Source organism: Hemiscyllium ocellatum, chromosome 34 (genome assembly GCF_020745735.1).
Source record: "Hemiscyllium ocellatum isolate sHemOce1 chromosome 34, sHemOce1.pat.X.cur, whole genome shotgun sequence".
Taxonomy (NCBI): Eukaryota; Metazoa; Chordata; class Chondrichthyes; order Orectolobiformes; family Hemiscylliidae; genus Hemiscyllium; species Hemiscyllium ocellatum.
In genome coordinates, this window is record NC_083434.1 from 3243510 (window position 1) to 3266220 (window position 22711).

The following is a 22711-nucleotide window of genomic DNA, read 5'->3' on the forward strand; positions in this document are numbered from 1 at the left end:
TCCATTGCTTCCTGACTCTTTGGAATGTATAGTACACCTGCAGTGAAGTGATTGCCCCCCGCCTTTTGTTTTTAAGTAATATCCAGACGATCTAACTTGAGGAATCTTCTAAGGTGTCATCCTCCTTACTGCAGTAATTGATTCAATTGAAGCTTCTGTACCCAGAATATTGAGCTTCCAGACCTGTCCCTCCTTCAACCCCATGTTCCTTTGATAACACTCATATCACATCTCCATGCATTAATCAACACTCTCAACTCTCCTGCACTGCTTGCAAGATTCCATGCATTGGAGTAAATGCCTTCCAACCTTGCGTTGTTCCCGTATGCCTCAACCTAACTATTATCCTAAAGCCTTAGTTATTTTTCTATACTTGTCTGTGCATCAAACATGTACATGTATCCCAGTTCAATTGATATTATTGGATCATAGCTGGGAAGGTTGGAAGATGACTTAACCTAAGGGTCTAATAGCTTTCTCTGGTGTTTTATCAGCAGTGGTGGGGAGAAGACAGACAAAGAAGGTGTGCCTTCTGTCTTATGTAGAGATTGTCCAGTGAAACTAGTTGATCTCCCACTTGGTTATATGATGGTGAATGTTTCCTGTGTGCCCTTTGTGAAGATTACATGGACAGCAATAGCTTCAACCCACAACATTGGCACTGCATGTCCTCACTGATCTTCATAGCTTTTGAGGGTGTGCCTGACAGGCTCCTGTGATCACCAGACAGCTGTTTCCTGGGTTTCAGTGTGCTGGGAAGCTATACAAGCACTTCCTTAGCTGCAGCCATGGCAGTGCCCTGATAGTGACTCTGAGGCTAATCAACTGCTGACTCTCAAATTCAGCTGGCAGCAGTAGAGGGCTTTGGCTGCTTCTTCATAGTTGGAGTGGGACTCCTATCTTGTTTGCATTCTCCCAGCCATAGTGTGAACAGTGGAGCATTTTAGAAAGCGATTAGTTTGAATTTTAAGGCCCCAAAGAGGGGCAGGCAGCATATGGGATGTGTGGAACTTTGTATTGGGGGGGGCCATTTTTCACAAGGTGAATTTGGTAGCAGCCAATTTATGGCCACCTTTGGCTATAGCCAGAGGCCAACCTGGATTTTCCAGTTGGCTTCCAAATCCCCCCACAGTGGGGATAGTTTAGATGCCTGAAGGTGGCTCTCTAGTAACAAGTCAGAGAGACCAGTACTTCAGACAGGCTTCAAGGCCTTACCTGCCTGCTTTAGCTGCAGCCACTGGCTATTTTGTAGAGGGGACCCCCTCACTATGGTGGCCTGGTCACAAAGGTCTTTCTATTGAAAATTTTGAAGGTTAGAGAGAGTACCTCCCATCTTTTCATACTTCTCCCTCACTACAGTTGGCCTTTCAGCTTTCAGGGTCTATCAGGATGGTCAGCCGTCCCTTTTTCCATTTGTTTGCCAATTGGGTGTAAATGATTGTGAATAATTGTCACGTACAATGCAGACGTCTAGCCCCGATATGAGCCTGATTGAGGAGTCCTAAAACCTGAAAGAAAATCCTGCCCAAAGTCAAGCAGTGGGGTGCATAAGAGATTTGGCTGGTTATTAAACGAATATGTTATGTTTTTAAACCACAGAAAAGACCACTGTGAAGACGTTGAATGACTGAGTTTAGGCTATGACAATCTACAGGTTGATATAGTTCAGCAAATAGCTTTGTTTAGTTCTAGGCTGGAATTAGTTAAGTGTTAAGTAAAATTTTCACTGCCATATCCCCTACATGATGAAGAAAATCAGAAAACATTTCTTGGGCTGGCTCCCATGGGCATTAAGTTTCATTAGCGTATACTATGAAGTTGTCTATTGCATTTTCTCTCATTTAGGTTAATGGAAAGGAAATCTGACAAATTGTTTGGCATGAATTAATGCCTACTAACTTTTCAATATCTTCTGCATTCAGCTGGTCCAATACCCAGAAAAAGTTCTCTGCTCAGTTGTCTGTGTCAGTCTTCTGACATGATCTGCTGGCAGGCAAGCAGAATAATCTCAGACTGATTATTTGAAATATATATTCCAATACTTATCTCAGATGTTAAGAAATGTTGATAGTTTACTTTACAAAGAGTCATTCTTTATCTTCATAATTTATTTTCCTATCCATTATTTTAATCGATAACCCCCAGTGGAGAGCATCACCCATTGAGAATGGATGCTGGAGAATTATCTATACAATTCAGCTTCCACTTGTCAGGCTGTGGTCCTTTTTGAAGTATAAATTATTAGCCTTTAAAAGAAACTAAAATGCCTGAATTCTGGCAGTTCCTTTAGGCATGTGTGTGTGATGTGCAAATCACACAACAATGATTTAACCATTTGCTTTAAGTTATCAGGTTATTAACTTTCACAATTATCAGGGTTTAAAATTGTGCTACAGTAGTTGGAAGAAATATTAGGTGTATACTACTTGATCATCAACCATTCCCTATGATGATTATCTTATTCCTCCCGTTTTCCAGTTGTATGAGCTGACGTTGCAGTGCAGCTTCTGCCAACTTCTCCTCAGTTACTTTTTGTTAAGACATGTGACATTTACAGTGACTCTGATTAGATTTTATCTGCTTCATTTATCAATAGCTTTCTGCTTGTTAAATTGATCAGATCTGATCCCTCAATCTCTACTGTTGTGATTGATAGATTCACATGAGCAGTTTGAATCAGGCAACCTGAAAAAGGCAAATAGGAAATCAATTAGGTTCAGACCAGGGGTAACAGGGAGTTCTTGGGGTTGGTGCTGATGCTGGGAATGCAATTACCTGTATCTTGCTGTCAAGGAAAGGAAGTTGTGAATGTCAGGCTACACTTTAAAGTGCAGCTCTGGTTGTATTTCAAATTGAAATTTAAAATCATGTTTTTTATTTGCTAATATTTCTTCCTTTTGTCTGATCATTATGAATTGTTGTATTTCGTTCTATTTTTCAATGTCAACTGTCATATTGTTGGTGCCTCCTCTGGCTACTTCTATAGAGTGAGCTTCTGAATCCTCTTCCACAGATCATTAATTCCATCTAAACTTGCATTGACATCATGTACTTTAACTGACCTTTGGGTATCATGTGATAAAGGTCATAATAGGAATGTTAAAGGACAACAAAGCAAAGCACAGGGCAAAGAAAGGATGGAAAAAAATGAGTAGAGTCTCACCTGAGTTTCTGACTTGTATTATTGTTAGTCTAGACACTGCACTAGGGAACCAAAGGCTGGAAAATTGATTTTTTCTGAGCTCTTATTCCCTAATATTGGTTGAAATTATTTCAAAGTTTTGAAACAGCCCCTTCAAAGAAGTCCAAAGATGTGCAGGATAGATGGATTGGCTGTAATAAATTGACCATAGTGTCCAGGGATGTGCAGGTTAGTTGGATTAGCCATGGGAAACGTAAGGTTATCAGGATAGGTGGGTCCGGGTGGAATGCTTTTTGAAGGGTCGGTGTGGGCTCAAAGGGCCATGGAGATTCTATGACTCAGTTTCAGCATGGAGCAACATTGAACAAAATTTTACACTTTCATTTTACACTTTCAATCCCCTCCATGGCCAATAGTTCACAGCCTCTCTGAGGAGATGTGAATCATACCCCAGACTGGAAAACCTTTCGGGAAGTAAGTTCAAACAACCTTAGCCAGATCCACAGTATCAATTCATGCCCATCAATTATCCCAACGGCCCCTCATGCCTTCCATTCTTATCCACATTACTGCCAATACCAATACATCCAGTATACACTTCAAGTAGAGTCAATGAACTCTGTACTAACAATGATTTTGTGTAAAGCTGCTTAAAAAAAGTCTTAACTATCCCTTTTCAAAATAATTACTGTTACTAAACCAGTACAAAAGTATGAATCAATTAGTTCTTTACCGTAATAGTTATGGGCAGCATGGTGACACAGTGGTGAGCACAGCTGCCTCACTGCGCCAGGGACACGGGTTCGATTCCAGCTTCGGGCGACTGTCTTTGTGGAGTTTGCACATTCTCCCCGTGTCTGCATGGGCTTCCTTTGAGTGCTCCGGTTTCCTGCCACGGTCCAAAGATGTGCAGGTCAGGTGAATTGACCATATTAAATTGCCCGTAGTGTTGGGTGCATTAGTCAGGGGTAAGTGGAGAGGAATGGGTCTGGGTGGTTTACTCTTCGGAGAGTCAATGTGGACTTGTTAGGCCAAACTGTAGAGAATCTAATCTAATGAGTAAGAGAAATTATAAGCAATTAGCATGTCTTTATCTTGTGCAAATTAACATGGAGCCACTGAAAAGAGAGAGCACAGAAGAGTGCATTACTTCAGAAGATTCAGACAAGGTTTTCAGTTCTCTGTGCTTGTGTTCAACATTTTATAAGAACATTGCAACTGGAATGGCCAATCAGCTCATTGAGTTTGACCTGCTATTCACCACAATCTTAGCTGATCAAGTGCTTCAATGCCTTTTACCAATACCATCCCCATTTATGGCATTTATAATCAAATTTATCAACTTCTACTGTAACAATGCTCAATGACTGAACTTGGAATTCTCTACCTCAGAGAACTCTAAAGAGTCACCATGCTGTGAATAGGATAAATTTCTCCTTATTTCAGTCCTAAATGGCATTCTCCCCTATTTTTAAGTTGTGCCCCTGGTTTTAGGCTCCCCCTACTGGGGAAATATATTACTTGCGTTGAGATTGAGCAGTATATGTGGAGAGAGAGCAAAGTCACCATTTCAAATCCAGTGACTTCATCAGAACTGGTAGCAGCAAGGAAAAAGTGGCATTTATGCTTATGCCAAAGTTGGGGGAGGGTGAGATGAGAGGGTAGACCGAGATGGAGCCCAGAGAGATAGTGATAGAAAGGGATAGGTAAACATGGAGATAAGGGTAACAGGGCAGGATGAAGAGTCACCAGACTTGAAACATTAACTCTGCTTTCATCCCACAGATGCTACCAGACCTGCTGAGTTTCTCCAGCAATTTCTATTTTGTTTCAGATCTCCAGCATCTGCATTTTTTGTTTTAATTACTAGCTACAGGAAATCCAAATTATCAGCATTTCCTGTAGCATGAGGGCAAGTAAATAAATAAAATAATGTTTTCTTCTCCACACAAATACCAAGCTTTCTCTAATTGAGATCAATTCAATATTGGGGTTGTCTAATAAAGAGAAAACACAAATTGCACCAGTATGTGAATTACCATATCTTTATACATCTCTGTCTTAATTAGACCACGTTTATAAGAATGGAAGTAAATGGCATCTGACAGCCTATTGAGGGTCTATGTTTGTGATGTCCAGACTACAGAATTTTCCCTGATTCAACACTAATAACAATATTATTTTATGAAGTTGCATTTCAGTTGTCTGCTGAGAGGATATCAATCTTCTCTTGTGGGGAAACTACACTTCAAAGGATTACCAGTCAGAGATAAGACCTCACTGAGAGCTGTTCCCCCATCCACCCTCAGTCCTGTTTTGCTCTCTGAATAGATGATAGAACATGGGGAGCATGCAGCTAAATTCTTGTAAGCACTCCCAGTGGGTGAAGTTATGTGCATGGAGTGAAAATTCATCAAATTTACCTTTTGCAAGTTCACCTTATTAGAAATTGTGCCCAGTGTGAAAATAAGAACAAATCGTTTAAACCAGGGCCAAGTGCACAATCTGTAACTGGAATTTCAACCAATGTTTCTGAATCTGTCTCACTATGAGCAATCTGCTTTGTGATCATTTACTGTTAACAGTTGAGGTTATGAATCAACATCTTACACATGGTCCAGCCATAGATCAGCTCAGATGTAGTTCATAACCTGAATAAACTAAGTGCTGAATTTTATAAATGATGTAAGCAGTGGTATAGAGTAGGCGTTGACAGGTTTGCTTTCGGGAAATAGGTTCTCACAAGCAGCTTACTTTAAGATAATTAGTTACAGAAAGTTCTTGAGAGGTTTCAGTAGAAAATGACCTTTTTAAGCACAGTGCAAATTTGGAGACCTACCTCCAACCTACAATTAAATAAATAAGCACGAAAAGAAAAGAAAATCAATATAGCAAGCAATTGATTATTGACTGATACTCAAACAAATTATTTTTCTTAAGGGATATATATACAAGATATATTCATTCCTGATGAAGGGCTTTTGCTCGAAACGTCGATTCTCCTGTTCCTCGGACGCTTTTCCAGCACCACTCTCTCAACTCTAATTTCCAGCATCTGCAGTCCTCACTTTCACCTACATGTTAGCGCAGTCTTATCAGGCTGATTTATCTAGTCCATAATAAGATGTTGAACAGAGTTCTGGTGTCCAGAAAATAGAAGGAGATGGACAACCTCAGAAGGCATTGCTGAGATGGCAGCAAGAAAAGCAAGGTTTTCCCTGTGTTTCGGTAACCGTCCCTTGAGATATTCTACAAGCAGTCTTTAAAAGGAGAAGGTCCTTTTAACCACAAGGCAGGGTAGGAGGCCATTTGTCATAAACAGAAAGGCATGGATGAATGTAACTGAAGTGATAAGCAGTTGATGGGCTAGATCCTGGGTTCGGGGGGTCTAGAAAGATAATAGTTGGTATCTGGAAGCTCAACATTCAATGAAAGCTTCCCATGAAGTGGAGGCCAAGCAGTGAACCTATACACTTTTGAAATCAAGCATTCATATTTACATTCAGGTGTCTGGTAATACTGTACCATAGGCCAATTCATGAAAGCTGCATTGAGATGGATGAATGGCTTCCTCACCATGTCATACCATTAACATAGTACTGAACAATATTAAATAGCCTAAGGTTAAACAGCATATAGATGCCATGGGACAGTACTGACATTGTCCATGTTCATGTTTGTAGAACAAGCACAGTCAGAATGCCAGGGAGTACCAAAGATGGCTTAGCCATTATTGCTGAGTTTCCACTGATGGAGGAATAGGTAATGGAAATTGGACTAGCTGGCCAGCCTGAGGGTGAGGCAGGCAAAACAGGTATGGAGAGTTCCTAAAGGTTCTCCATTTTATCCAACATTTCCCGGACTGCGTATGACCTGAGACTCCTATGAGGACCTTCAAAACCAATGTAAGGTCCTCTCTAGTTAGAGGATGTAGGCATCAAGGACTAGCTATTGCGTATCAATATTGTACCTCTACCAGGTCCAGCATCTGGTGAGGGACAGTAAAGTGATGCACACCTTCAGAAGACACAATATCACTTTGTTTCTATGCACCAGCACAAAAAACTCATGTTGTATGTGCTATATTGCACGTTCAGCACAGTTGACACTATCTGATGAGCAATATGTGCAAGAGAGGATAGCAGCAGCAGTGGCAGCTGTGGTCACTTCCTCTCAGAGTAGCAAGGACAAGTAGGTTAGGTGAATTGGCCATGCTAAATTTGCCCATAATGTTAGATGAAGGGGTAAATGTAGGGGAATGGATCTGGGTAAGGTGGCTCTTCGGAGGGTCGGTGTGGACTAGTTGGGCCAAAGGGCCTGTTTCCACACTGTAAGTAATCTAATCTAATCTAATCATTGCTCCTTCATCAGCAACCTGATGAATGAGCAGTCATACGAAAGCTAGTGCTTCCAAATATCCCTGCTGGATTGTAACCTGGTGTTGTGATTTTTAACTTTGTCCACCCCAGTCCAACACCGGCTCCTCCACATCATGGCTACTCAAAGGCTGAACATTGAACTGATGAATCAGTCAGCCCCAACACAGATGCAGGTGAACCCATAAGTACTGAGTCTTAGTAGTATTAATAATGTCTGTAATGGTTTAGATCAGGAAAGTAGCAGACTCAACATTTGCTAACTCAAGTTGCAAGGAGAACAAAGAACAATACAACACAGGAACAGACCCCTCAGCGCAACAAGGCTGCGCCAACATTTTGATAGCTTTCTAAACTAGCAGATTTTCGCCACGGTGCAATCTGTATCTCTATTTCCTGCCTATTCATGTCTCTGTTGAGATGTGTCTTAAATGTCACTATTGTATCTACCACCTTGTCTGGGAATACAATCCAGATACTTTCCATCCTCTGTGTCAAAAAATGATTTGTTTCTCAGATCTCCTTCAAACTTACCCCTTTTATCTTAAACTATGTCCCCTAGGAATTGACATTTCCACCTTGGGAAAAACACTCTATCCATTCTATCCATTTTGTAAACTTTTGTCAGATTGTTCTTCATCCTTTAATATTCAAGTGAAAACAAACCATGTTTGTCTAATCTCTCCTCATAATTAATACCCTCCAAACCAGGCAACATTCTGTACCCTCTCCAACACTTCTATATCCTGGACAATATCCCATAGAAATTTCTATAAGTGTGTGCTTAAAACATGGATTAGTTTTCTGAGCAATGTTAATTTTTCACATACTGTTTGAATTTGGATTATTTAAAGGGAATTCTGTTGAATCACTAACTGATAAATGATTTGTACAATTATTTTCATACAGTGTTTGATATTGATTCATAGTATGTACTTCAAAGATAAGCTATTTGACAACATCTGTTCTAATGATTGCCTTTGCACATTGCAACCACAGAAACATATAGATGATGGGGTCTCTTATTACAGCCCAGTAAAATAAGTCTCTGGGAAGGAATGTATTAGCTCAACATCTCCTCCCCTTGTTCTCAAGGAACATACTTGTGAGTGAAATGATTGTGTAACTCCTTGCTACATGTCGTAGCTTCCTGACTTCCTTCTCTGATTGGTCACCTATTCAGATACATCATGATCAGAGGGTTTGGCTCATTCGGTCTCTTCGTCCATCTCCAGTACCACTCCTCTCTGGAGCTCCAGATTGCATAATGCACAGCAGATAACAATGATATGACATACCCCTGAGAGTTCATATTGTAGGCTTCCTCTAAATCTATCAAATCACTATAATCTAATTTCAACATATCAATAGCATGCTTAGTAATGTTCCTACATTCATATGAGAGGGTTATTTGCCTTCATCCTTTATGTCAAGTTGTTTGCAGGAGTCAAACGCCACAGTGCTGATACTCCTTATTCTCCAGGATCTAGCCAAAAGAATGCCTAGGTGAGTTGAAGGCTATTGTAACCATCCAAGGATGAAGAAGCCAAGACAGCATTCTGGGAGCCTTGTTTACATCTGTAAGAAGTACTTATTGCAGTCGCACACAAAACCTGTATGGATGAAACACTTCTGTATTCACAAAGGCATCTGGTTGTTGTGAGGGAGCCTTGATTGTCACATGAGTACAGCCTGGGGAAGTCAGCCTGACAGCCTTCTCGGCTTGACTGACCTGATGTGTTGTGAACTTGATGTATTGGCATTCCTGAAGGTAGGTAGCATCTGTGACGTCTTTCATGCAGTGACCTGCTTCTGAATGATTTGCACCACAGAGTTCTCCACATGGTTCCTGGACTAAGCCACTGATGAAAAGTTTAAGTGCCAATTTTCAACACCACTGGTTGTTTGCAAGTGATTTTAGTTCCTGTTCTATTGTGCCATATAGCTCCACCAACATCTCACTTTATTGCAGCAGCAACTATCTTTAGGCCTTTCCTGTGCAGAGCCACCCAACCTGATACTCCTGCTATTGCTGACTGATTTATTACCTTGTTTCACTTGCTGAGTCGCTAATCCTCTGTGTTTCTCAGTGTCCCTGAAGAGATTACAAATGCCTGGTAAAATTTGGTACTACTGGCTCTTTAATAATATAAAATTTGTTAATAATGTGAAGTTGCTTCCCATCCCAGTTCAGTTTGTCATTGATACGCCACATTGGCTACCTCTGGAAAAATTGGCCTATAGTCGAGATCTTGCCTAACACCAGCTCCTGCCATTTTATCCACTCACCTCCATTCCTGCATTCATGTTGTTAATAAAATTCTGCCCAATCTCCAAACACATTTTACCCCTTTACAGGTGCCCTTTACAGATTCCAGAGATGTCAGGACTGATGTATGAAGAGAACTGGGATCAGTTCAAACTATATTCACTGGAGTTTAGCAGAATGTGGCACGATCTCACAGAAACATTTAAAATTTTCGCAGGACTAGATTGGGAACATCCTTCAGGCATTTATCCTATGATCAAGCATTCCAGAACTAGGGGTCACAGTCCAAAGACACTGTGTTTTGGACCAGACCAAACCTCCTGCAAATATATCAATGAGGTAGCCTAGGCTATAACTTTTTTTTAAGTGCAAGTGTAAGATGCTGTGTTCCAGATGTAATTTGATTGGTCAAGGTACTCGGCTTTCAGCAAAACACACATTGTTCTTACTTCCAGTTAAATACAATCAGAAGAAGGAAGAATGATTATAAATTTAACTCTATTGGAAACTTTAACAGAATAATAGATTATTGAACAACTTAATGACAACTATTCTAACCCAGTAACATCCCATAAACATACTCTTGGCAAAGGCAAATTCAGTAACACAAATTCTCTCAAGTGCAATGTTTCTCCAGTCCAGGAAGAAAGAACATCAAGAGAAAATTCTGGCCGGCAGAGAGAACTCAAGCTTTTAACTGCAGCTGAGAGAGGTGGAGAGCAACTTCAAAACCCCAACAACAATTGAAAGCTAAATTAAAACCCTGTTCTGTGGGAGCTTAACTCCACCCATTCATGCTGCTTCTGTTGTTCCAACTTTTAAAAAAAATCTCTAAGGCCTCACAAGGTGTTTACTTTATTGGCTTGGAACAAAACATACTGCTCATAACCTCTGGCTCAACTTCTCTTCACAAAAAAAAACCCAGAACAAAATACATTTCTTTAAAGCCATAGTATTGTCACAATGGGACAGGCAGCCTGGATGGGGAGAAATATCTTCACCCAGACAGCACTGAGCCTTTGGAATTTTCTGCATACAGAAAATGGTTGAGGCCAAAACAGGGAATGTTTTCCAAAAGGAGTTAGATATAGTTCTAAGGCTAAAAAGATCAAAGTGTATGGAGAGAAAACAGACTCAGTGTTCTGAGGTGGATGATCCATCATCCTCATACAGAACAGTGGACAAAGGGCTGAATGGCCCACTCCTGTTCCTATTTTCTATGTTTCTATCTATTTTGGCCTTTTATTTTAGCATCAGGATACTATGCTTTGATTTCAAATTTTTATTCTTACTATTATAAATGATGTCATGATTTAACAAGTTTTCCAATGTTGTCAGGAAAATTTACTTGTTGTTGCAGCAATAAATATTATTGTCATCTTAGATCTTGTACCACTGGCTACATGTTGTACATGGGGCATCTTATTGGCCTCAAATAGCGATTAAATTGGAGTAGTGCAGAATCACACAGATTTTGCTGAATATTGCAAAAAATGTGCACCACATTCAGTTCATGCTACTGGCCATATGCTTTATTTTCAGAATCTGCTTAAAAAGATTTGAGCAAGATCTAGACTGGTGCTTGAGACAGTGTTGAGGGAGTGTTGTAATTTTGATGGTGCTTTCAATTAAGATACTATGCCCAAGGCACTGTCCAAATTCTCAGGAAGTTGTAAATTATCCCATAATCTCATTTGGTTTCTGCAATTGTCCAATAGGTTTGAGGTTCTCTCAGACTGTTTAGGTGAAAGCAGCAACTGCAGAGTGTACATCCAATGGCACCATGGTACAAGAAGCCATTCAAGTGGAGGGAATGATAAAGAATGTTGTAGTCAAGAATAGTATAGTGAAGGACATTTCCATTACTCTCTAAATCAAAGAGTGAGAGTCCAGAGCATTGTGTAGCCTGCTCAGTGACAGGGACAACTCTTCAGGGCCAGAAAGGAACTTGAAATGAAAGGTGGAGGATCCAGTGGTAATGGTCCATGGAGGTACTAATGACATAGGTAGAACTAGGAAACAGGTTCTGCATACAGAATATGAGGAATCAGGCACAAAATTTTTAAAAAACACTACTACAAAGGTTATTATCTTAGGATTCTTACCTTAGTTGTGTGTGAATTGGCATAGGGTACATAATATTAGAGAAATGAATATGTGACTTCAAGGCTGGTGTGGTAGAAATGGGTTTCCGATCATGGGACATTGACACCAGTACTGGAAATGTGGGGGCTGTGCCCTTGGGATGGCCCACAACTGAACTGTATTGGGACCAGGGTTCCTGTGAACCACATAATTATACAAATAGAGAGGAAAATAGTCATATAGGAAAAGAGGAGTTTTTATATTATTCATCCACGGGATGTGGGCATCACTGGCTAGGCTAATGTCTTGTTCCCCAGCCCAAATTGCCCAGAGGATAGTTAAGAGTCGACCACATTGCTGTGCGTCATCAGTCACATGGAGACCAAACAAGGTAAGCACAGCAGATTTCCTTCACTAAAAGACTTTTGCCTTTTATCCCCACAAAAAATTCACAGTCATCATTAGACTCTCAATTTCAGATTTTTCTTTATTTAATTCAAATCCCAACATTTGCTTTGGCAGGATTTGTTTCCAGATACCCAGAACATGACCTGAGTCTTTGGATTAATAGTCTAGATGTAATACCACTATGCCATCACCTTCCGTTGGTCAAAAAGGGACAGACAGAGATAAATCTAGGAAAACACTAACCATCAGTACTGGATGTTATGAAGATGACAGTAGGAGAAAGTTAAAAGCTCTATATCTGTATGTGTCTAACATTCATAACAAAATAAATGAGTGGATTCTTATAATAGTCTGAGCGATGTGGGTTATACAGGATTTGTGGTAGATTCAGAAGAGAAGACCAGTGAAGCCCCCCCCCTTGATACTGGAAGTAACTTGCACCCTTTTTCACAAGTGATGTGGTAACTGCTGACAGGCAGCAGTGAGTTGCTAATTAAGGAGGAATTATAGATTGTTGAACAATTTGGTAATTCTCCATCAATATTTAACAATCTCACCAAACAAGCTAGATGTTGAGAAAACTCGACATGGTAATGAGAATGGGTCCTGGTGGATTCAGCTTGAAACTTGGTCCAAATGGCCTCCGTGTTGCGTTGAATCAAACTGTTGCTCAGGGCATGATACCCCAAGTACCAGCCGTGTGTGGATCAGTGGGCATTGGCAGCTGGCATTCATTCATTCAGCCCCTCATGATTATAACATCTCATTGATACACTTGCAGGCTACTTGGGAAGCACAGACTTGTATTGCAGGATGCACCAGAAACTAGCATTCAAAGGCTGCAGCAAAGACACTTTGTGTGTATAGATAGGGACCCACCCCACAAACTGAACAATGCTGCATCTCAGAGCTGACCACTTACTCTCTTAATGTTCACTCACTTAGCATCTATTTGCATCACCTTGCCATGCCATAGCTGCTAGCTCACTGGTATTTCAGCCTGAGTCACAGGCTGTCAATACTGTTATATCAAAGTGCTCTTTCCTGCAAGTACACAGATAGGTCTCTCATCATGTTTGTAAGAAGGAATGTTTCTTAGAGGTGATGAATGCACATTGTGACACCAATCTAGTACCTCCAGCTGTGCTAGCTGCCTGCATCACAAACACACTGTATATTCATGCAACCAAATGGCCATGTCAGAAACCATTGGGGATTGAGTTCTCAGTCCAGTCCAGGAGAGGGGTGAAGGCACATTGCTTGTCAGGGGAAGTTGGTACTATCACTCATAGGCATAGTCTATGCACAGATCAAATGTTTCACCATGGTCAGTCATCAGTTTGGGTTACTCACGGTCAGGGGTCTGTCCCAGTACAGTCCAGGAGTGTTCAGTGGTCAGTCCTGCAGAGCCAGCACAAACAGGGGAATTGTGGAAGCTGCATATATAGACTGCAGCTCAGGTGGAGGAAGCTTCTTGTACAATGGATCCCATTAGCCTTGGTGAAGTGACTCAGTGGAATTTTGGTCTGGAGGCCCAGATTTGCTGAATGTGTCCTGCCCAGAGACAAGTGCACTTTCCTTGGCTTGACCTCCCACAGCCCCGAGAGAAGTAGAGTTAGAAATCCAGCCACCTTTGGACTATCCTTGAGTGAGTTCAGGGTCCCACATCTCCTGTTACTTTGCTGCTGAACTAGAGTGATGCAATACAGATCTGTAGCCTGATCCGGCAAACACTGAGTGTACTGGACCCGGCACTCCACAGCACCAACTTGTTCATCGAAGCAGCCAGAACTCACATGCCTGAGGCAGCACCATGCTACTGCAGTCCTCCAACCTTTTGTGTTAGATTGCTCAAAAGCCCCCAACAAACCTCTCTGTTTCTGCTTGGAGGATTTGAGTTTAGAAGAGGTATGTCTTACTACAATTTTACAGGGCCTTGGTGAGACCACACCTGGAGTATTATGTGCAGTTTTGGCCTATCTATACTTGCCATACAGGGCCTGCCGCAGAGATTCGCCTGTTTGATGCAGAGACGGCAGGAATTTCGTATGAGGAAAGATTGGTTTGACTGAGCCTGTATTCACTGATGTTTAGAAGTTGGGAGGGAATCTGACTGAAACATAAAATTCCAACAGGATGGACAGACTAGATGCAGAGAGGATCTTTTCCCTAGCTGAGGGGTCTAGAACCAGGAAACGCAGTCTCAGGATACGTGGCAGATCATTTAGGACTGGGATGAGGTGAAATCCAGAGAGTGGTGAGCCTGTGGAATTTGCTACCACAGAAATCGGTCAAGACTAAAATATTGTATAAGATCAAAAGATTGCTAAGTATAACATTTTCAACTTAAGGGACCTAAGGATATAGGGGAAAAGTGGGAGCTGGTACAGAATTGGATGATCTGCCATGATCATAATAAATGATAGACCAAAGGGTTAAATGTCCTACTCCTGCTCCTATTGTGTATATTTCTAGTAGCCATGGATCCTACATTATAACAGTGACTTCCTTTCAAACACACTTCATTGACTGTAAAATCTTTGAGACATCATGATGTCATGAAATGAAATGTAATAATACACTGTTTTCTTTCCCATCACAGCATACTGTAGTATTGCCACTGATCTTGCTGGAATTGTTCAATACACCACACCAATATCCAAAACGAAGAACAGGGCTTCTCATCCTGGGACTTGTTTCCGTTTCCTACCTGCTGTGGTAAGAACTATACACCAATGTGCGAACATGAACAAAGGAAGAAACATCCATTACATTTTGAAAATTTTTTTCTAAAAGTTTCATCATTAAAGCCTTAATGCATTTTTAACTTTTCAACTAACATCAGCAACAACTTCAGTCCGTTTCGAGACCTTTGTTATGTTGGCTGAAGGCATATGTTTCTTTTCAGCTAGGTTCAATAAGATTAGTTATTATGATACATTTTCTGTTTTGAACTTTTGCCTCTGGAAATGTCTATCAGGAAGGAATGCTTGGAAAGGCTTATATTTTTGCTGCATATCATGCATGTCATGCATATAACTTACAGAGTAAAGCTGCTGATGACTGGGCACTGCATTGGGAGCACAAATGCAGTGAATTGATGTGGAAATAATGTGAAAGGAAAGCTTTGCTCAATTTTCAAATTGATCCTCCTGCCAATCATGAATGTTGGGCTGATTGGGCTTTCCTAGCCTGATGAGGGACAGAACTAATTAATCTTTTAAATGAACTCATTGGTACCCCATCCCTTGGTGTTATCAAACTCCTTCTTAAATGATTAGACAATGTTTTTGCCTCCACTTATGTAATCAGGAGATTATTTCAAATACGATGAATTCTTGATCCTGAAATAAATAAAGTAAGTAGCTTGATCAGCTTGTAGCGATGTTGACCTTGTCCTAAACTACGGTTCAGTTTGAAACCATGTTCCGATCTAATATAACTAGTATCTGTAGCTTTGACAAAATATAAAAATCATTCTTCCCAATTCAAACAATGGTTTTTAATCTGTAACTTTACTGATGGAACATAGCAGTCTTTATTTTAATGAGAGCACAAGTGTCAGAATTGATATCACATAAATTTCTAATCTAACCACAATGACTGTTCTTTTTCAATTGCTCTCTATGGTACAGAAATTACAATCAGTTACAACTTACCAATAATTTACTTGAGTATAATGGAATGTATTCTGTTTGACATAGGGTTCTGTGGATTTACTATGCAGCTGGTGCATGGGTCTACCCACTATTGGGTCAATTTAATCGACTAGGCCTGGTGTTGTTTTTCTCAGTGAGTCTTCTGTTGGTGATGCTCTTATATCTGCTGGGGGAGAAGCTCACTACGTTAATCTGGGGTAAGTAAATAGTCTTCTCTAGCACTCACATGACTACAGGTTACAGAGGTGTAGAACTTCAGCTTTTGCTGAAGTTCGTAGTTCAAGATTCATTGCCTCAGCAGAGCAAGAATTTTCAGTTAACGAATGAGACTGAGTGAATGCTGACATATAAAAAAAACTACCATCCTTTACAGATGGGTGGCACGGTGGCACAGTGGTTAGCACTGCTGCCTCACAGCACCAGGAACCAGGGTTCAATTCCCGCCTCAGGCAACTGTCTGTGTGGAGTTTGCACATTCTCCCTGTGTCTGTGTGGGTTTCCTCCGGGTGCTCCGGTTTCCTCCCACAGTCCAAAAAGGTGCAGGTTAGGTGAATTGGCCATGCTAAATTGCCCATAGTGTTTGGGGCAGGGGTAAATGTAAGGGAATGGGTCTGGGTGGGTTGCGCTTCAGAGGGTCAGTGTGAACTTGTTGGGCTGAAGGACCTATTTCCATACTGTAAGTAATCTAAGATAGTTATGCTGTCTCTGGAGTAGAGTGGTGTTGGAAAAGTGGTGAGGGTGCGGCGATGAAGGAGGCCCAGGACCTCCATGTCGTTGGTAGAGTGGGAGGGGGAGTTGAAATGTTGGGCCACAGGGCGGTGTGGTTGATTGGTGCGGGTTTCCCAGAGATGTTCCCTAAAGTGTGCTGCTAGAAGGCGTCCAGTCTCCCCAATGTAAAGGAGACCACATTGGGAGCAACATATACAATAAATGATACCTCACCACCCAACGCCTGGAGGAAGAACGCCTGACCTTCCTCCTCGGAACACTTCAACGCCAGCGCATCAATGTGGACTTCACCAGTTTCCTCATTTCCCCTTCCCCCACCTCACCCAAGTTCCAAACTTCCAGCTCAGCACCATCCCCATGACCTGTCCTACCTGCCTATCTTCTTTTCCACCTGTCCACTCCACCCTCCTCTCTGACCTTTCACCTTCATTCCCACCCCAACTCACCTATTGTACTCTATGCTACTTTCTTCCCACCCCCACCCTCCTCTCATTTATCTCTCCACCTTTCAGGCACTCTTCCTGTATTCCTGATGAAGGGCTTTTGCCCAAAACGTCAGACTTTCCTGCTCCTCGAATGCTGCCTGAACTGCTGTGCTTTTTTCAGCACCACTGTACTCCAGAATCTGGTTTCCAGCATCTGCAGTCACTGTTTTTAACCTAGTTATGCTGCCTGTCTGGGTTTGGGGCATTTGCTCAGGTCTGGAAAGGGGCTTCCAATGGTATGGTTCATATAGGTATGAATGACATAGGTAGAATTAGGAAAGAGAGTATGATGAGCTTTGCACTAAATTAAACAGACTGTTAAAAAGGTTGTTATCGCAGGATTCATACTTTGGGTACATGTGAATTAACATTTGTTACATAACATTAGAATAGGTGGTTCAAAGGCTGGTGTGGGAGAGGTGGGTTCTGATTCATGTGGCACTGACACTAGTATTGGGGGAAAGTGAGGGCTGGATCAGAGGATAGCTTAGACCATGCTGGGTCCAGTATTCTCTTGCAAACTATGTAATTAAGGAAATAGAGAGAGTTAAAACAAAAAGAAATCAAATGTGGAAAGATGTAGGATATTAAAAACAAGAGACAAAATAAGAGAGGAAAATAGCAATAATAGTACTTTGTAAATTGAAGGTCAGAGAATAACAAGAATGGATAGAACTGAAAAACACCTAAGAATTCACCAACAATAATGACTAGATATTGCAAAGATATTAAAAATACGTGATTTAATACTTGGAATCTGAATGAGTGCTACATCCATTATAGTGTGAATGCTTTGATGGTAAAATATAAGCCAATAAATATGATTTGGTCATATCTGATCATGAGACGTGTTTGCAGAATGACAAGGATTAGGTGCTGAGTATTCAGGGATGTATGACATTCAAATACAACGGAATGCTAGGTAAAGTTGGAGGCATATGGCATAAATGTAATATTTAAATCTTTTTAGGAGGTCAGGATGTAGAATTGTTTTATGTGAAGATGAGTACTAGGAGGGGAAGGAGGTCACTGATGGGTGTGACTACAGTAAGGGGCAAACTATACAAGAAGTTTTATAGGGGGCTGTTATGGTGTAGTGGTAGTGTCCCTACTTCTGATTTAGAAGGCCCAGGTTCTAGTCACACCTGCTCTGAAGGTGTGTATAAAAAATATTTACAACATTTATCAGATTTTTCTGATGCTGTACTTGCATTTTCAAGTACAAGGGCTCTCAAAATTATCTGTATCTATTTAAATAATATTATGCTTTTCTACTCTTCCCACCAAAGTAGACAATCTCAAATTTTCAACCATTACACTCCACCTGCCACATTTTTGTGTACTCACTTAAACTATTTAAATGCCTTTGCAGCCCCTTTGTATCCTTCTCACAACTTACTTTCCCAACTAGACAAACAGGAGCCGAGAAGGACACAGCAAGCCAAGCAGCATCGTGAGGTTGAGAGTTAAAATTTCAGTTATTAACCCTTCTTCATGACAAGTCATGAGGGCAGGGGAGCTACAGATAAAGTGGGGAGGGGTGGTGGTGTGGAGAGTAGGGGAATGGTGAGGTAGTGATAGGTGGACACTGGTCGTGGCTAAGTCCTGATTGGTCAATGGAAGGGATGAATCCAGTTAGTAGCTTGAAAGAAGAATCAGTAGGTGAAATGGCCTAACTATCTTGTGTCATCAGCAGTTGGCTCCAATATAGTTGGTCCCTTCATAAAAATTATTAATATAGTTTGTGTCTGCAATGCTGCATCCGTTGCAGTTTGCCAATCTGAAATTGATCTTTGTCCTGACCATCTGTTTCCTATTCACCATCCTCTATCCCTGCTCATATATCAGCTCCAATACAATGAGATTTTATCTTGTGCATGTTGCACATTATCAAATGCCTTTTAGAAATCCAGAAACATTACTCATTTCTTTTTACTCACCCAGTTTGTTTCATCTTCAAAAAACTCTATTAAATTTGAAAAACGTGATTTCCCTTTTCCAAAACCAATCTGCTCGATTACAGAGGAACTTCAATTTTCCCAAGGACAGGGCGGGGAGTATTTCATTCAGCTACTTGAAGGCTGGATGATTAAATGCCCAATAACATAGTTAGCCAAGCCTGAGGACCTTGCGATCTTGTTCGGATAATCCGAAATTCAGTTAATCGAATGTTGGATAGTTGAAGTTCCTCTGTATGTTTGTTTTATTTCAATTTTCTAGGTGACTTGCTAACCAATCTTGCATTTTCAAAATGACAGGTTTTAGACTAACTGGCCTATAGATTTCCACTTTCTTCCTCCCACTTCCCTTAAATAATAGTTTTGTAATTCACTGGGACAATTCCAGAATCAAGGCAATTTTGCAAGATTACATCCACAATCTCTGCACATAATTCCTTTCAGACTCTAGGATGCAGGTCAGCAGATTCAGGAGACTTGTCAGCATCTAGCCCCATTATCTTCCTAGAACATTTTCTCGAATGATCATAATTGTTCAAATTTCATGCTCCTTCTTGCCTCTCTCCCTCTCTGGACCTCCATGTACTCTATTTACTGCAACCTCCCCAACATGATTTTGTCATGTTGTTGGACTGGGGTGGATAACGTCACACAATCACATGACACCAGATTATAGTCCAACAGGTTTATGTGGAAGTACTAGCTTTCAGAGCACTGCTCCTTCATCAGGTAACCAGTGAGGCAGGATCATAAGACACAGAATTTATAGCAAAAGATCACAGTATCATGCAATTAAAACATTTAAAACATAAATCTGTTGGGCTATAGTCCGGTGTCGTGTGAATTTAACTTCTTAATTTTGTGTTATTATTGGCCATAGTTTTTGAAGTCTCTGCCTTTTCATTTTCAACCATTATGAATTCCTCAGTCTCATCACTAAGGGACCAATGTTTACTGCGGTCACTTTTTTTCTTTTGAATATACTTGTAGAAGACGTTATTGTCTGTTTTAATATTTCTAACAAATTTCCTCTCACGCTCTCATTTCTTTCTCTTTAATTTTTTGTCAGTAATCCTTTGCTGGTTTCTAAAATTTTCCCAGTCTTCTGGCCTGCCAATAATCTTCACAGAATTGGACTGCTTTTCTTTCAGTTAGTTACTATCCTTAACCTTTTTAGTTACCCCAAGTGCTGCATTCTTCTCATAGTTTCTTCCTTTAGTAATAGAATATATCTTTATTGAGAATTATGAAGAATCCCCTAAATGTTTAACCACTGATTCATTACCATCTGACATTACAAATTGTTTGTCCAGCTTACTTTAGAAAAAGTGCACCTTATACCTTTGTAATTGCCTTTAATAAAGTTTTAAACAGTAGCTTAAGATCACATTTCTTGCTCTCAAATAAATGTAAAAATTCTATAACATTATGATCACTCTGACCTTGAAGACTCTACATTGAATCATTAATAGTCCTGTCTCATTTCAAATTAAAAGGCCTAAAATCACCTGTTCACTGTCAGAGTTTCTTTTTCCATTCACTGAATATAGATATCATTGGTTAAGCCAACAATTATTGCCCATCCCTATTTGCCCTTGAGAAGATGGTGGTAAGGTGCCTTTTTGAACTGCTGCAGGTTATGTGATGTTGGTCAACCCATAGTCCTGTTACGGAGGCAGTTCCAGGATTTTGTCCCAGTGATACTGGAAGAGTAGTGAAGGAGATATTGATCCAAGTAAAGATAATGAGTGGCTCAGAGGAAATGTGCAAGTGGTGTTCCCATGTAACTGCTGTTGTTGTCCTTCTAAGTGATTGAGGTCAGAGGTTTGGAAGGTACTGTCTAAGAAGTAATATTGAATTGCTGCAGTGCATCTTTTAAGTGGTGGACACTATTGCTACTGAGTAATGAAGTGGAGGGAGTTAATTTTGAAGGTGTTAGATTAGCTGGAAATCCAATGAAACAAAAACTGAAAATGCTGGAGAAACTGAACAGGTCTGGCAGCATCCAGAGAGATAAAAACAGAGTCCAGTGACGCGTTATCAGAACTGGAAATAGCTGGGAAAGGGTGTTATTTGTGCTGATGATGGGGTTGGGGAGGTTGCAGTAAATAGAGTACATGGAGGTCCAGAGAGAGAGAGAGAGAGAGAGAGAGAAAGGATAAACAAACAAAGATATTGCAGATGATAAGCCAAGAGAGATAAATGCTGGATAGAATGCTAACGAGAAATGTAAATGGTTAAAATTGATTTGGCCGTGCTGACAGCAGCACATACAAAGCAGGAGGTGGAGGTAATGGGTGAAGGTAAGAAATAATGGAAGTTGTCAATTCCATTAGATGCTTTATCTTGGATGGTGTTGAATTTTGTGAATGTTGTTGGAGCTGCACTCATCCAGGTAAGTGGGGAATATTTCACCACACCCCTGACACACCTTGAGGATTCAGGAGATGAGTTACTCACTGTAGGCCTTTTCTGATCTGCTTTTGGCCTACTTTGTGGCTGATCCTGTTCAGTTTCTGGTAAGTAATAACTCCCAGGATGTTGTTGCAGGGCCTTCAGAAGTGGTAATGCCATTAAACATCAGGGGGTGTTGGTTAGATTCTCTCTTGTTGGAAATAGCCATTGCCTGGAGATGGTATGACATGATGATTTGCCACTGAAAGCCAAGCCTGAATGCTATCCAGGCTTACTGCATATGAACAAGGACACCTTCCGAATCTGAGGAATCATGAATGGCACTGAGCATTGTGCATTCATCGGTGAATATCCCAGGTTCTGACCTGATGATAGAGGGATGGCCATTGAAAAAGAAGCTGAAAATGGTTTGGCCTAGGACAGTATCCTGAGGAATTCCCTGAGTTTCTCAGAGATCCTACAGCTGATTAATTGATCTTCAACAGTGCAACCATCCTCCTTTGTGCTCTGTATGACTCCAGCCAGCAGAGAGTTAGCCTCATCGGATCTACGTTTCCTCTCTCTCCCTAGGGAGCTAAAGGAGAGTCTATAAACATGTGCTGTACTTGGATATCCAGAAGACATTTGAGAAGGTACCATATCAAAGATTATTTTGGAAAATAAAAGCTGATGGTGCAGCGGGTAATATATTACTATGTATGGAAGATTAATGACAGAAAACTGAGGACTGATTCTGTTTTGTTTTGGCCAGCTCAGGGTTGTGTCAATTTTTTTGATTGATTATTTACTATGAGACCTAGAGAGTTTTCTCACACTACCTCACCTAACTCGTCACATTAACTACATACCCTACCTCTATGGTATCGCTCATGTCCAGTTTCTGCCTCATTTTACTACTTGTCATTCCCAGAAAGCCTTGCCACTCAGCAAATGTCTGCCCAAAGACTGACATCTCCTATACTTGTGCCATCTTTGAAAGGTTATTGTGCCTTTGGAGAAGCATTGGCAATCCGGTATTGTCCTTCACCAGTAATGCCTTGGTATAGCAGCCACAAAGCTTGTGCTGTCCATGGCTCATAGCCAGCACGGCTGACACTCCCTCACACATACAATCCCATTCTTCATCCTCATCACTGCTTAACCCACCACACCTGATGCTTTAGCAGTACTGAGCCATATCCCGTC

At 40.9% G+C, this 22711-nt stretch overlaps 1 protein-coding gene across 1 annotated transcript in view; it reads left to right on the forward strand.

Moving 5' to 3' along the window:
• Window positions 1–16144, forward strand: part of LOC132832145 (androgen-dependent TFPI-regulating protein-like) — a 111009-nt gene extending 94865 nt beyond the window's left edge. Inside the window, exons 4-5 of the mRNA XM_060849890.1 lie at window positions 14883–14998; window positions 15985–16144. Coding sequence (XP_060705873.1) covers window positions 14883–14998; window positions 15985–16144 — 276 coding nt within the window. The remainder of the gene's footprint in view (window positions 1–14882; window positions 14999–15984) is intronic.
• Window positions 16145–22711: the final 6567 nt, after the last annotated feature.